The sequence below is a fragment of the Lissotriton vulgaris genome, chromosome 8, assembly GCF_964263255.1.
Source record: "Lissotriton vulgaris chromosome 8, aLisVul1.2, whole genome shotgun sequence".
Classification (NCBI taxonomy): Eukaryota; Metazoa; Chordata; class Amphibia; order Caudata; family Salamandridae; genus Lissotriton; species Lissotriton vulgaris.
Window position 1 is genome coordinate 1,237,068,854 of NC_141696.1, and position 15,605 is coordinate 1,237,084,458.

The 15,605-nt window shown below is 42.9% G+C and overlaps 1 protein-coding gene across 1 annotated transcript in view; it reads right to left on the minus strand.

Annotated features, from left to right (window-relative positions):
* The window catches only part of LOC147698535 (cilia- and flagella-associated protein 337-like), a 554,785-nt gene that overhangs the window by 334,728 nt on the left and 204,452 nt on the right, over nt 1-15,605 (minus strand). The window contains exons 9-11 of the mRNA XM_086935138.1: nt 9,057-9,102; nt 2,739-2,785; nt 1,651-1,768 (exon numbers count right to left, since the gene is read on the minus strand). Coding sequence (XP_086791264.1) covers nt 1,651-1,768; nt 2,739-2,785; nt 9,057-9,102 — 211 coding nt within the window. The remainder of the gene's footprint in view (nt 1-1,650; nt 1,769-2,738; nt 2,786-9,056; nt 9,103-15,605) is intronic.

The following is a 15,605-nucleotide window of genomic DNA, read 5'->3' on the forward strand; positions in this document are numbered from 1 at the left end:
CCAAAACCCTTTCTTCCAAGAGAGTAAAGAAGCATGCTAACCCAGCAGCTGGAGTGACTGTACAGAAAGAGCTGGGAGGAGCATGTCTCCAGTGTGTGGGACCCCCAGAAGAAGAAGACTGCAGAGAGACATCAGTAGACTAGACCCCAGTGTCTGTGAACATTTAGACTTTCTACGGTGGTACCTAGAGGGAACCTCGAAGATTGAGGCACTGATTGAGACACAGATTACAGAGGCCAGTGTGGCTGTGATTACAAGACAAGACAACTCGTCTGTGCTTGCTGCATCATCAACTGAGTATTGGCCTGTGCATGCCCACATCATCAGCAAGGTATTGTGTGGGTACATTATCACCAAAGACTTGGCCTGTGTTACTGCATTGTAACCAGCCTGTACAGGACTTCAATGGTTGACCTATGCAGGGCCTCCACTCCCTGTGATGAATCTGGCCGTCAAATCCACATTTACTGGGCAGCCAGCATTGTAGAGGTTGTGGAATATGCCAATGGAGCTACCAACTGGTGTACCTGTAATCTCCAAAAAATGATTGGCTGAGTACGCTGAGCAAAAAGCCGGGCAGATGCTCTAAGGGATTTTTCACCGCATGTTGTAAGAAATTTCAAACTGACCTATGATAGCCTGTGCTCAAGCTCATCAAGTAGTGATGCTGCACCAGAGCTCTAATCATGCTAATACCACTTATCTTCAGGGTAGCGACCAGCTAGATCATCGGTTTAACCGAGGGGGGGAAAAGATACAGGCACAGCACTGCTTGATAGCACCCAGGGACACTATATTGTATTGGTTTGCATTAGTGTACTTTCTTTCTTGAAAGATAAGCACTAGATTGGACATTTGTTTATTGCGCTGTTGTGTTACTGTCGAGCTCTGAACTCGAGCACCCCCACACCACCTCCCTAAGAAGCCTGTGGCTGCTCACCACCACTACCACTGAGAGTCATGTGCTGAAGGGGTTGTACTTGGCCCAGTTTGCAGAGGCATAGTAGGATGGATCCCATAGGCAAACAACCTCAACCCCAAGGGTTGACGACTATTAGCCACTGTATGTTCACCCCGTCTCCACCCAGAATGCAGTTTCACACACAATAACTGTAACATGAATTTACATGATATTTCCTATAAAATAGTATCAACCAGATTTTGTTTTGTGGTAGATGTTTGTGTTGTGCCTGCTACCCCCTTGTAGCAACCTAAACATCTGGCGCCTGGACAAATAAAGAGGAAGAAGCTCAGCACGGGCAGTTGGGTACAAGGAAAACAAATATGCAAATATGCAAAGACAGACCTTCATTAAAAAACAAAGCCACATTTCACCAGACTAATGTCAATCAGTAGGAATTTGTGTGGAATAAGTCAATGGGACAGATGCTCAGTTTTCCATTAAATCATTGTAGTTCTAGGTTTTTCTGCTTGAAGTCAGAATTATGCTCCAACAAGGAGTCAGAGAAGTTCATATTTATAAATGTGGCTCACAGCTTTCTCTTTCTTGTCCCACCCTGTCTGCCGCTTATCCCTAAAGTAGTTGAGCTTTTCAGTTATGACTTTTACCTTTAATTTGATAACAACTCCAGGCTTTACTCTAATCCTCCAGAATCAGTCTTTCCATCTGTTTTCTGTTTGTGTTTTTACCTGTGTGACCCAATCTTCATGCACTTTCCAGCTGATGAATGTTACATGAGGCGAAAGCGTTGCGTAGTCAATTCCTATGTTAGGCATGTTGTCTACTCTTGGCAGCTTCTTCCAGGTTCTGAAGATCAAAGAACAAGAGGTAGGTATATTCTTAGATGAGTTATTTCAGTGGTGGTGTTTTAAGAAGAGCAGAGAAGAGGAGAATTGTGGTCTCAAAGAGTAATACAACTATATTGTATCTGTTATCAGAGGTCAGGGTGAGTTCACGTGTGTGTCATAGCTGACCTCCTTATGGCAACTAATTCTGGATTTCAGCAATTAATGAGTAACAAACAGAGCCAAGGGGATAGGTTCTGTCCTGGACGCCATGCATTTGGCTAGGGGTGGCAATCTTTAATGAAGGGATAGGTGGTTACAGTGATTGGTGGCCTAGAGGGATGCCAATTGTCTTGTTTCGTCTTTCCAAACCTTCATCTGAAGTGAGAGTAACAAATTACCATCTTGTCTGTATTTGCTTTTTAGTTAGACTTTATCTGAGTCAAAAAGCTTATGGCGTCAAAACATTTGCCAAATGAGTGCCTATAACTTTTGGTGACTGGTGCAGGCGGGATATCAAGTTGGTCTTTGTGCACCAAGACCATTGTGCAAGACGGGTTGGCTTATAAGTTTTGTAAAGGTAAATCTGACTCTTTGGCTATGTCTGTCACTGTGTTTATAAACGAATGTGTAAGGACAGCACGAGCAGCGATCAGAAGTTACAGGAACATGACAGCTTTCATCGGATTGAGAGGACCCCTATGATGAAGCATGTCACAAAGGGGAAACCCTGGTGACTGAGGGGACTCTAGAAAGAAAAACTCTTCTTTCTAGATAAGTAGGCTTTCCTACTCCATATGAGTGGACATCCCATTTCTCTCCCATAGTTAGGTTCTTATTCCGGTATTCCGGTTTTTGCGTTCATAACTGAGTAAGGAGGGTGAACCTAACTGATACTTCTACCTCTGTTGAGCTTTCATTGGCTCTCATTGTCTGATAGATTATCCTGTACATAAAATCGAAGAACGATATGTTGAATTTTAAATACTAACCTGAGAAGTTCTCCCACAGATGTCAAAAGCAGAATGTTCACACATCCCTGTGAAAACAGAGATAAAAACAAATAGCGTTACACTCCTGTGTTGCTGCACTGTGTTCAAACACGTATCTACTCCTACAAATGTGAGTTTTAAAACTCACTATCATTTTCCCAGCACAAATATCACTGACAGGCAAAGGAATACGTGTAGTATCTCTTGGGAGTGACAAGCCCCTGTTGTCTTGTGAGCAAATAGATTAAGTAAAACATATTGCTGGTTGGCACCTTATACTCAAGAAAGTTCACGCATACGGATGCGACCATGGGTAATTCAATTTTCATGTTTGTGATTACAGGTTTAAAGTCAACGAGTTTCACGTAACAGGCTCAGCTACATAATATCCTAATACACAATGTTCCAGCATTTATCGGGCATATTCCCCCTGTAAATATTTTGATCTGCTGAAATTTACTGGGTAAAAATATGGAGGAGTGGCGTTAGTTGCAAAACACTGTTGGGCAGACTTACTAAAGATTTGCGTCTGGGTTGCATCAATTTTGCTGCGCTGCCCTGACACGAAATCCTTTTAGGCATTTAGTAGGTCATGTAAAGCCATTTTGTGTGGCTTTGCATGGTTTAGTAAATATGAAGTAACGTAGGACAGTGCATAGCGCTGCCTTGCATTCGAAAGGCGTACCATGTGTGGAGCATGGGCATTCCCATGCATCCACCCATGAATTTTGTCACATTCCCAGATTTACATAAGCTATTAAACCTAGGAATGCTTCAAAATGCAATGCCTTCCCCAGTCAGGCATAAGGAAAATATGTTTATTTACCCTTGATGCTTCCTCTTTCCATGGAAAGAGGAATATACCTCTAAGGACTGTTTTTGTGCAGGAAGGTACAAGAAATATCCTGTCCCTAAAGTGGGCACATTTGACACACTTGAGGGTGCCAGTGCAGTGACAGAGCTGGAGAACATAATATCTTAGGAGATATGGCAATTTTCAGCTCTCCCATTCATACAATGCAGCACAGTGCAGCAACTTGCCTTGCTGCAATGTGTGGTGTGACTTCTAAGTAAATCAGCACCCCAGTATGTGTGGTAACATGAGTTACTGCACATTCCCAAATTTAACGTCCACTTATGATTAGTGCATAAAATGTATTCACACTTTCTCAATAACTCCAGAAAGTACACATTTGCTTATCCACAACAGTAAAAAAAAAACATAAACCAAGTATCTGAAAACATCCATAACATAATGGAAGAAACTCACCTATTCTTCAGCTCCATCATGCTCGAAAGTAGCACGTGTAGTGTCCTGCCCAGGTATATGCACATGATCATGCCACACATGGAGCTTGGTATTTCACGTCTTTATTCCTCGGCGTGTACTCATTAACTGAACATTCTACATCATGAATTCCATCACCCACAACGATGCACATACATCACTGTTCTAGGGAGTGAGTAGGGAACTAAAAGGGTGCCATCATCTCTAACTCACAAGACACTACAGCAGGTGCTCTGGAATACACCAAACATAACTACTCTTTGACAACTAAGGCAGCAAAACAGCATCATATTCATCAACTCCCTCACTGTGCAACAGGCACTTCCCACATGGCCTGCAGCTCTGTCCAGCACTGGGACTCACAAACCACTTGATGCCTGTACACTCAAAACACCACAACAACAACATAGTCAAACAATCTCTCACTCCACAAGAAGCTGAACCTACAGGGTCTGCAATCTCCCCGAGTTCTACAATGCCAGAACACACAGCACAGCACTCATACTTGCGGGCTTGGTATTGGTGTTTACATTTTTTTTGCATTCTATCAATCATCATAATTAGAAAACCTATGGCACCTCTCAAGGGCATTAGAAGGGCTGAAACATGTTGACCTTTTGTGTACTACGAATTTCAAAGTGCAGTTTGAGAATCAGGCTTGTATTGTTAAAGACATATAACCCATTTGCTGATTGTAACGGAAAAACATGCCCATGATATTTTTTAGTGAACGTTTCGCACAAAGGCTTGTGATGAGTTTTAACAGTAAACATTTTCCCCCTCAGAAAATTATGAAATTTAGCTGATTGCCCTGTTTTCTGCTAGAGACTTTTTCTCAGTTACGGAATAATTAAACCTCATAAAGCTCTTGACCCCAAACTCTTTTGTCTGTTCTTTCCCTTCTGCCACCTGCACCGAAACTGCTACTAAATCTTTCAAACTGGCAAAAGTAGCCACCATGCAATTTCTTTCCGTAATAAATGCCTGCAGATCAGACTCCTTTCTTAACAATTTTTTGCCAGCTGAAACTCCTCCTCACACTTGTCCCAAATCATCTCAATAGACTTCCTCAGTTCACCCGTCATGGACCACATTTTAGCCGCTATCTTTGCTTTAAACCTGCTGCAAAATGTTGACATTCTTAAGAATGACATCAACTCTTTCTTGTTGTCTGGAACTTTAAGTTTCTGAATGCTTTCCACAAACGCCTTTCTTAGTTTCATACCCATCGCAAAAATTCAATGTCTAAATAATTATTTTCTTCATTACCAAAGCAGAACTTATCACGTGTCAGTGTGAACCCTGCTCAAACCTTCTTAAGACCTCCTCTTCTACTGTTCCCTGTCACCATAGACTACAACTATTTCCTCCTGCTTTATGTGCCTCTTTGAAACCTTGTACTTCTCCAATGGAAACCTCTTGGCTGCATGCCCCTGCTCCTCTATTATTTGAAACATTTCCCTTTCGAGACATATCTCTTGGGCAGCCTCTCTTCACCTGGGCACTACCCACACTGCGGCATCACTTGATCAAAGACACACGCGTACCTTCTCAGCTGCAGACCAAAAATTCTCTTCCAGTCTCCAGGTTCTCTGTGCAGCTGCTTAGGGACAAATGTACTGCACCCTCTTATCCTTACTGACTGCATCAATAAGGGGCCACCAGCTGGCACCAGCTGCTGGAGTTCTGACGTCAGTTTCAGTTATACGCTTAGGATGTGCGAGCTGGTCCATTATTTCGAACATACCCCTTGAAAAGCATAGGGACCAGCTGGGTCTTTTACTGGACCCTTGTCTACAGTGAATTGACACTGTCCCCACCAGTAGCACTTACGACTGCGCTGAGTATGATCCTAGATTTCTGGGTGATGGGTTATCAGAGCAACACATTTTATTCATACCTCTTGGTTCCAGAGTGGCATGCCAAGAATAAAGTTTGCACATCTGTATTCCTTCCCTAGGTCAGGCTGAAAACTAAAAACCAGAGTGTTTCTGAAGATCCTTAAGCTGACCCCAGCCAAGCCGCAGAGATAACAAGTCCTGGGTATCTCAGCCCCTGATTTATTTGCATGGATGTCTGTTGCAATTGTTCTAGTTTATCTATCTTATAATAAAGTTCTTTTTTTCTAAAGTAAAGCACTGAATTGACAGTGATGTTAATTTGATGTACAAGGGCCTGAAAATAATTCTGACAGTCTGCAAAGCCTACAAGACCATGTAGACCATACTCTGCTTTAACATGCGAACGCATTACCATGTGAAACCGATATTAGAAAACATTTTTTGGTTCCTAGTAAAATTGAAAAAGTACCTAACTACCTTCAAAACCAAGCTTCATATTACTTTTCAGCGAGGAACCTTTTCATGGTAAACCTTTATTTTATCAAATAAAAAGAACCAGAGGACAACAGCATGGAGGCAGACCTCTGGGTGTGCACAGCCACATAGCCTGGAATGCCTTATAGTTCAGTGTAAAAGGAGCACCCGCCTCCTCCATTCAGAAACTACCGAGAGACTGAACCTTTTACAGAGACATTCAGCATATCACCAGCATTGCCTAAAGAAGGGTTACAGGAACACCAAACAAAGATGCTTAAACTTGTGCGCGATTGGTGCTACCTCGTTTTTCCAATGCCCATTCAGATTTTTGCCTTTTCATCTGCAGTCCGCAGTAATCACATGGCTACTTATTTGGTGCTTTATAAAGCTCATAATGAATAATAAATTAATTAACAACAAAATATATGTATTTCAAGTGGGAGATAGTGTAATACATTTGAAGCTGATGTTCATGTAAAGCAAATAGAAAAGTCTAAATTCATATAGTCTGCCTTGAAAGGTGGATGAGCCTTGCCCCATTTCAAGCTGCACTTTGGGGCAACCAACTTTACTGAGTTGAATATGAAAATGTTTTATTTGTTCTGGATTTGATGTGTGATTATGTAATAGTTAGCAAAATCGAATGGGCCCTGGGTGGTCTTCTTCAACAACAGGAGGATCTGTTTTATCTTGAAGGAATCAGGGAAGATGCCGTACGTGAGAATTGTATCAGTATATATTAAATCACGTTCGAGTGATCTAACCCCAAATTTGAACTGCCAAATTATCCCCGTAATGTACCATAATCATAAACAAATGTTATGTCGTCCATAATACTATTATCAAACAAACTGTATCAAAGTCCCAAATGTTAGTGGTGTTGTGGTGACATCATAACAATGTTATATCCATCAATAAATTCAAAGACAGTAGGTCGTAAAAAACGAAATAAATTTCTTTGTTGATTTAAAAATTATTCTTGATTCTTGCTTGAAATGGTATCCATCATCCCAGCCCAGCCAACGCATTTTGTCTCTATCCAGGACTTAATCAGGCTAGATAATGGCTTGAGAACCTTATAATTCATCATTAGAAGTAATTTTTCATAGTGTTCTGTGTCAAGTGACGTGCTGTAAATTAATAGCAAAGCCGTAACTTTCGCTACATGGCCGAGCTGCACTTGCTGCTCTCTCAGTAAATTGGACAGCAACAACAAAAGAAGCTCTTTCTTGAGTAGTCTTGTGTTGGGGAGCTGCCTAATTGATACATTCCAACCCTCCAATATTACTACACCTCCCCAGCCATCAAAATCTTGAGTATGCTGAGATAAGTATGATTCCAGTTAGAGGAAGGCTGACGTAGACCACTGAAAAGATAATAGTACAGATCAGTGGGAATTACAGGTTGTGTCAGGAAAGTAGTAGCCGGAGTTCAGACTTCCTCCTCTAGTGCCTTGATGTCACCTCTTACCTCTCTTTACCGAACCCATTAAAAAAGAAGTTTGACTACCACCCTTCCTGAAGTTGATCAAGAAGATTTAGATGAAGAAGGGGCAGTTCTGCTAAAAGCACCATTTTGGCAAAGGAGAGCATAGATTTCCCTTGTTTGTTTACTGTCAAAATGAAGAGCAGTCCACCTCCCAGTCTATTAATGTGGTCTTGACTATCTTATCAGGTAATGTTCTATATGTGGCTAAGGGGCATATTAACAAGGAACAGGGAAAATTAACGCTACGGGCGCTTAGCGTTAATTTTGTTAACACCCGCTATCACTGGATAATATCACCTGGTTATCACGTTATTAACAACGCTAACAGCCTAGACAATAAAAAAATCCAGCGATAGCGGCATTTTGGGAGGTTATCGCTGGTAATGCAGCGATAAAACTACAAGGATAGGAATGTCCTTGTTGATAGCCCATGGTGGATTTAGCCATGTAATCCACCTCCCATTGGATTACATGGCTAAGTCTGAAAATTAGCAGACGTAAAAAAGCAGCGTTAACCGTGGTTAGCGCTGTTTTTTTTTACTCTAACAGGGTTAGCGTGAAGCTTGATAATAGGAGAAATGTAGCTTAGTGACATTTCTCCTATTATTTTGCTCTGGAATGCCCACTTTGCATCTCATTAGAGATGCAAAGGGAAGCGTAGTAGAAAAGGTGCTAACATGCGATTTTGCATGTTAGCACCCTGTTGTTGATATGGCGATATTTTTATCTCGGCTTCTTTGGCTTTTAAAACTAAAAAAGCGGAGATAAAACCCTTGATAAAATGCCCATAAATTCCTAGAAATTGAAAATTTCTCCCTTCAAAACATGGAAAGTTCAAACAGGGTAGCATCTTGCATCAAGGAAAATTGTTCTACTTGTACCCAGGTCTCATACACCAACCACAGAATGAATTTCATTAAATGGTGTCCAATGCAAGGTTTACAGGTAATTTATTGGAAATCCTTCAGAATCTTAGACTTCCAAAGGGATGGATTTTAAAAAGGAACTCAATATTTTTTGTCACAGACAATATTTACCAAAAATTCCACAGTTTCATATTACTAAATGATAAACACCCGACTTTCAAGGATTCTCACTTTAATAATAACCTCTGGCAGAATGAAGTTCATCAATCAATGGGAAGGGTGCAATGCTAGAGACTATATCAGTACTTTACCCTGGTGAGGTATTTCACTAACCCATTTTAATTCTTCCAATAATTACCTGGTCGTCACCATAAAGAATAATGCATTCATCTGGATCTGTAGAGCTAAAATAAAGAAATAAAAAACACATTGCCAGTCCATCAATAATTTGCATTAGACTTTCAGCCTGTAATGATTGAATTAATTGATAGGACAGAGAGTAGGGATTACATACTGTTGAGGACTAAATGACAGTGGTGAAACATTGGAAAAGAACAGTAAAGAAAGAAGAAAAAGTAGAGCACTCAAAAGAATTGAAAAACCGAGACCCACAATGTCAAAAGAAGGTCTGCATTACCCCCATTCCCTAAACTATTAAAACTGTGTTTTGGGACAGAGTTTTACAAATTAGATACGTTTAAGAAAGAAATAGCACATTTGGCTGCTTGACCTGTTTAATATGAACATTTTTAATTAGTGTGGAGGGAATCTTAGTATTAAAGTACACCCCTATTTTAAGCAATGAGGGATGTAATAGTTAGCTTTCAAATGTGTACATGTTTTCGCTTTAGGATTTATTTAGGTTCACACACACACATATATAGCTTTTATTTAATTTATTCTGTTATGAATTAACGTAATTCATACGTTCAAAATGTATATTTATTGTCATTAAATTGTTTCAAAATCCAACTAGCATCAGTTTCCCTCGTATTCACCACTTGATGGCTATTGCGAACTTTGCAATATGGTTCCAGAACAGTAAATTTAAATGTTAGATAATGTATAACATTTCTGTTTGAGCGTATTCTCTGATCCTTGTTGTAATAAGAGTTAAGGCTCATTTGAAGAGTGGGACAGCCACGGCCCGTGGAGGATGTTCCGGTGGGGCAGAAAGGCAGGGCGGGGAGAAGCAGGGTGGGGGGTGCTAAAAACCGGAATATGGATAATTGGAGGTAAGTAAACAATTTAAATAATAAAACGAATTTTGTAGCGCGTGCTGCATCGCATTTTGCAATGCAGGGCACGCTACGAAATTTATTTTATTTATTAAATTGTTTACTTACCTCCAATTATCCATATTCTGGTTTTTAGCACCCCCCACCCTGCCCCGCCCCGCCTTTCTGCCCCACCGGCACTCCCTCCACGGGCCGTGGCTGGAGTGGGATAAGGAATTTCAAAATAAAGCTATTACTTCCTTAGTTGCTGCGTTTCTCAATTTGTTCTAGTGAATATTTCTCACTAAGAGATGATCTATACTTTTCTCAATGGAAATTTGGTATTCCCTAACAGAAACTCTGTGTGTGCTCATGGACTTTTCATCTCTAACTGTGCCAAATATATTAATATTAGTAGTAAAAACTCGAGGCAAAAAAATTCAAGAAAAAAAATGCACAGGATGGTTACACAGCGTGGATGATGACTGAATAAACAAAATGAGAAGTCCCGAGTGTAACAGTGAAGCACAATGCATACTAATTACTAGTTACTCATTTTGATATTTATCAATGAGTAAATGCCTTCTGTGAACACCAAAATGGTAGCAAGTTTAGGATTTGTCTTAAGTTAGTTCTGTGAATCGAGCCCACTGTCTGGAGTAATGCTGTGGATAAAAAACAATAGAATGGAATGTGGCCCCAAGGGAATGCGAGTGACTGAGACATTTGCAAGCATTTTTTCGCATAAATAGAGAGCTGAAATGTATCAAGCACTTGTGAGTCTAATTCCACCAACACAAGAGGTCCTGCAATCTGTCTGTCATACCAAAGAGGTTCCTAGCAATAATCCTCTGTGGCTAACGCTGTATGTGAACTGCTTGGGTGAAGATGTAGTATGTAAGCACTAGTAGGCAAACAGCCTGGTTTTGACATGGGAGAATCTCTGCAGTAATATTTATCGAACTAACGTGGCTCAAGAATAGAAGCAAAAACAGTGGCCGATGATAGATGCTCCAGGTAAGAGTAGTGGATGTCAGGTCTGGAGCACGCCTCATCCAGATTAGCACTGTAAATTCTCCACAACACATACATGTGAATTAGTCCACAGTGCATGCACTATAAATAATTCCATATTTCTCTCCTTATCCATTGATGCCTCTTATCTAGCCCACAAGGTGGTCCTTTATGTAACTCTCCCTTTAATTTCTCTAGCTCTCTCCGACTTTCTCTCAGAGTAGATCTTTAACGGCCAACAGAGACGTGAGCTCCAGGCAGGTATCTTACAATTATGGTCCTATGATGTTGGTATCACTCCCGATTCTAGACTGGTCTCACTCTATAGTTATCTGTTAAAAAAATATGTGAATGCAAAAAATTGGAGCTAGAGGATAGGGCCAGCTATTCCAAAGATATACAGCATCAATATTAAAGCATGATGTGGTCCAGAGCAGCTTAACCCCTTCGCTGCTCATGACGAGCTCAGCTCGTCTTGCAGTACACTGGTCGTGTGCTCATGACGAGCTGAGCTCGTCATGATCCATTGAATTTTACAATTTCCAGCACAGGAGGGGAATTGCTGTAGCAGTCAAGGTGTTAACCATCAACACGCTGGAGCCTTCAGGTGAACAGGTGAAGGTCTTCAAAGTGTCACACTGTCAAGGGCTAGTCTTCATAGGGCTAATAACATTTAGGAGCTAAGGAACATCTTCTTCTGATGTCTCCAAGCTATAGGATGGGTGCTCGATAAGGAGATGCAGACTCGAGAATTCTGCATTCCACTGCCCCACAACTCTACAGATCCAGTTATTTAGAAGAACACATGACTTTCACAAAAAAACATCCAAGGATACAGGCAGAGTTCTGGGCAGGGAAACGTGAGATCCAAATGATGAAGGTCTAAAGACTTGAATATTTGGCCAGAACGAGCCACAAGCAAGACTAGTGAAATTGTGATATGCCAAAAGGAAAATACCATCTGTTTGATTAGACATAGACCTGGAAAGGAAAGGGCAGGATCCTGAAGTAAATCCACCTTGATGAGCAGGCAAAAGTGAAGCAATCCCAATCCGTGGCAAGTGTGATTCCAAAAGGAATATCTGGACTGGATTGCTTCATATACAGAAAATAGGTACAAGGAGTAACAGAAAATAGCTAAATGGCCCATCTGCAAAAACAGACAGCTGCAGAGGCCAGCAGGAAAGTCATGGACACCCCCCTTATGGGTGGTGAAATGTTCCCACCTTCTAAGGGTGCTGAAAATTGTTTAGGAGAACCCCCACGAGTCCAGATGTCGCACACAGGAGACTCCTTGGAACCCCAGCAGTACCCACAAAAAATAAAGCTCTGAGAAGGCAGTCTGAGAGAAGGCTCTGAGATACCAAGCACAGGGCAGCGACTAGGCTGAAAAAGGAGAGTGCTGTGTCAGTAGTCTCAAACACTTACAGGTGCTAAATCACGTTCCAATTGATGTTGCATGAATGGTTTACTCTGTTACTGGTACCTTTTGCTATACAGCATAGTAACAGTGCACCCATGAGGCCCCAAAATCTCTTTATAAAAAGAAGTACATAAATAACATCTGAGAGGGACATACTGTGGTGAGCAGATCTCCTAAAATACTATAAATGTCCAGTTGATAATGGTTAACGAATGTTTATTTTTATTGAGTGCTGTCTTTGTCCACTTCAGTAACCTAATTGCGGAACTACACATGGAACATATCAGCCATCCAATCTTGCAAATGTTGCCCAAAACCTAGCTGCAAATGTAGGCAGGTCAATAAATGCATTTTGGTATTTGTGGCAGATACCAATGTGGGTTCCGCATAGGGCATACGACTAACAAACAAATTCGGAAGAGGATGAAGGTGACAAGTATACTGAGAAAAATATAGTTAAAGAGTATTTGCAAGCTCTAAGATCTCTCTTCAGCATGCTGTGTGTGCCCTAAAATGACGAAGCAGAGGGATAAAAAGTAAGAGGTGGGAGCAATAAAGTAAAAGAAACATTGGCAAAGACGCTGGTCGGGCGTTGGGTGATGACATTTTGGCTTTGGCAATGATTATTTTGTGTGTGAATGTTCTGTGTATGACACCAGACGTTGTGCAAATACATGCATTGTCTAAAACCTGTGTGTGTGAGTGATAGTGAAAAAAAGATAAAAGTGGAGTTTTACCTGAGGAAGGTAGTAAGATTTTAACTTGCATTGAAAAAGTCTAAGAAATTCACTTAGAAAGCACTACCATTTACAAAACAAATAAAAAACCTGAAATGAGTTCGTTAGACATGACTGACAGAAACAAAACTTGTACTGCCGGGGGTGTGGCTGGCCGCGAAGGAAGATGGCAGCTTACTAGAGCCGCTCCGTAACTCTTTTCCCTTAAGCCCTCGCAAATCCAGAGAAAATCCGACCCTAAACCTGCGACATGTCACGGAAAGAAATGGCGTAAGCACAGAGTCGACATCGGTGTGCCCCTTTTGAGGATCCGAGGCCGGATTGTGGGCATTTACATTCTTGGGCCTGGTGGAAGCAACGGAGCACCAGCCTTTAGTAGCAGCTGCGGGGGAACGCCCCTGGGGACCCCGGGCCGACTGTGGAGAGGAGAGACAGGAACGACTAACCAGCTCACCGGAGGTGATCCAGGACCAGCCTCCTGCCGTTCCACGCACACTAGGAGCCGAGTGCCGGTGCTGTCTGGTCTTGAATCGGGCATGGCCGAGGCCTTCCGAGTCTGGAGTCACCGTTCCCATCTGCTTCCTGGGGCCTAGGACAGTTGGAGGAGGGTGAAAGAGACGGCGGAGGGTGTCTGGGGCAAACGACGGAACCCACCAAATCACGGAGGCTGTCCATGGAGGTGGTGGAGGTGGGAGGGGTGCAGTGCCGGCCCTTCCCCAGAAGAACAGCGACAGAGAAAGAGACAAAATGGAAGCCATTTGGAGAAAGCGTGGCGGCCGTGATGGCTAGAAAGAGATCACCCACCTAATTGAGAAAACTTGTGGGCCGAAGGAGTGCAATAATTAGCGGCCACCCAGGGCTGGAGGATCAGGCATGCTGGAGACTGGGAAGCCCAAGGTTGGGCCTATGTGTGGAAAACAAGCAAAGCGGCACAAAAACAACCGAATGGAGCCTGAGGCAGTGGAGACCGCATGGGAAGTACACCAGTAGTAAGTCAGACAAACTGGCAGCCCCGGCCCATGGGGGGAGATTTGCAGATCAGCAAGGGTGACGTGGGTCGTCAGTGGCCTGGGGGGAGCCACCTGAGTAACCAAGTGACATAGGAGCAAGAGATTATCTAAAACTGAGGAGAACGGGAGGGTGTAACAAAGCAAGACCCAACAAGTAAGATCAGGGCGTGAGTTGGTAAACACACCACTCACCGACCGGGGAGCGGGAGAGGACAGTACGTCGGTAGAACAGAGTGAAAACCTGACAGACAGGATGGGCCACCTGGTAACCACTGGCAGGTGGCAGCAGCTCACCCAGCGACCCCAAAAGAAGAACCACAAGGGCGGCGCAACCCAGGCTGGAAAATGACTGCAGGGAAGAACATCAAGAACTCTAACCAAATGAAACCAGACAAATTCACCTGCCCGAAAGGAACTGAAGCCCAAGATACCCCACACAAACGCCAGTCCCAGATGCCAGGCAGCACCAAACGAAGGTGTACTATCCCTGCATGACATTATGGAAGCTATAGAAGTGGTCCAAAAAGCGCTGGAGACCCAAATAGTCTCTGTTACAACTGAAGTCTCCTCAATCTGTGCAGACTTACGTTTATGGGGGCAAGAGTGCAATCAGTAGAAGACTCCACAAAAACTTTGCACCAAGACACTTCAACGCTCAAAGCCCAAATGAAAGAAATGCAAATGCACAATGTCCAACTGGAGGCCAGGCTTGAGGATCAAGAAAGGCAATGGAGACGTAATAATGTTAGAATCCTTGGGGTCCCTGTAAGGGCAGAGGGTTCAACATCTGACCTATCCGTGAAGGAATTGATTCAGATGCAGCTCCAACTAAATGGTCTCACAACGATTTTCTCAGTAGAGAGAGCTCACTGTGTAATGCGTGGACGCCCCAAACCCGGGGCCCCACCGAGACCTATTATCGTAGCCTCTTTAACCATAGAGATTGGGACATCATACTATAAATTGACCAGGCGGCCCCCCCAGTCCTATTTGAAAACTCGCAGATAACCTTCTTTCCGAATTTCACCCTAAAGACTCAAAGACTAAGGTGCAGCTTCAGCGAGGTGAAAAGGGCGCTCAGGGATAAAGGGGTGAAATATTCCATGCTCTTCCCAGAACGCCTCCAAGTGGAGTCCGGGGGGAGGGTTTGATTCTTCGTTACACTCGAGCAAGGATGGGACTGGTTAGAAGGTTGGAAGCCAGTTGGAGGCGCCGGCAGCGATGCCCATTGTGGAAGAACAAGGAAAACAATGATGGGCCCAAACGAGCGTCTAACTGAAGAAACGCATACCGGTTAGGTGCCATGAACTGAGAGACAGAGATCTAGACCAGCTGATACCGAGGGAAAGTGGGTAAGAGTAACTTATCTTCGGTGACCGGCTGGATAATTGCCTGTGGAAGTGACTTTGGCCTAAACGTGTCCTTCCACCCAGTGGTCAGACTGGGGGTGGGGAACACAGCGTAGAACCCAATCAGCAGCAGGGGCAGGAATGGGCTGAGTCACCG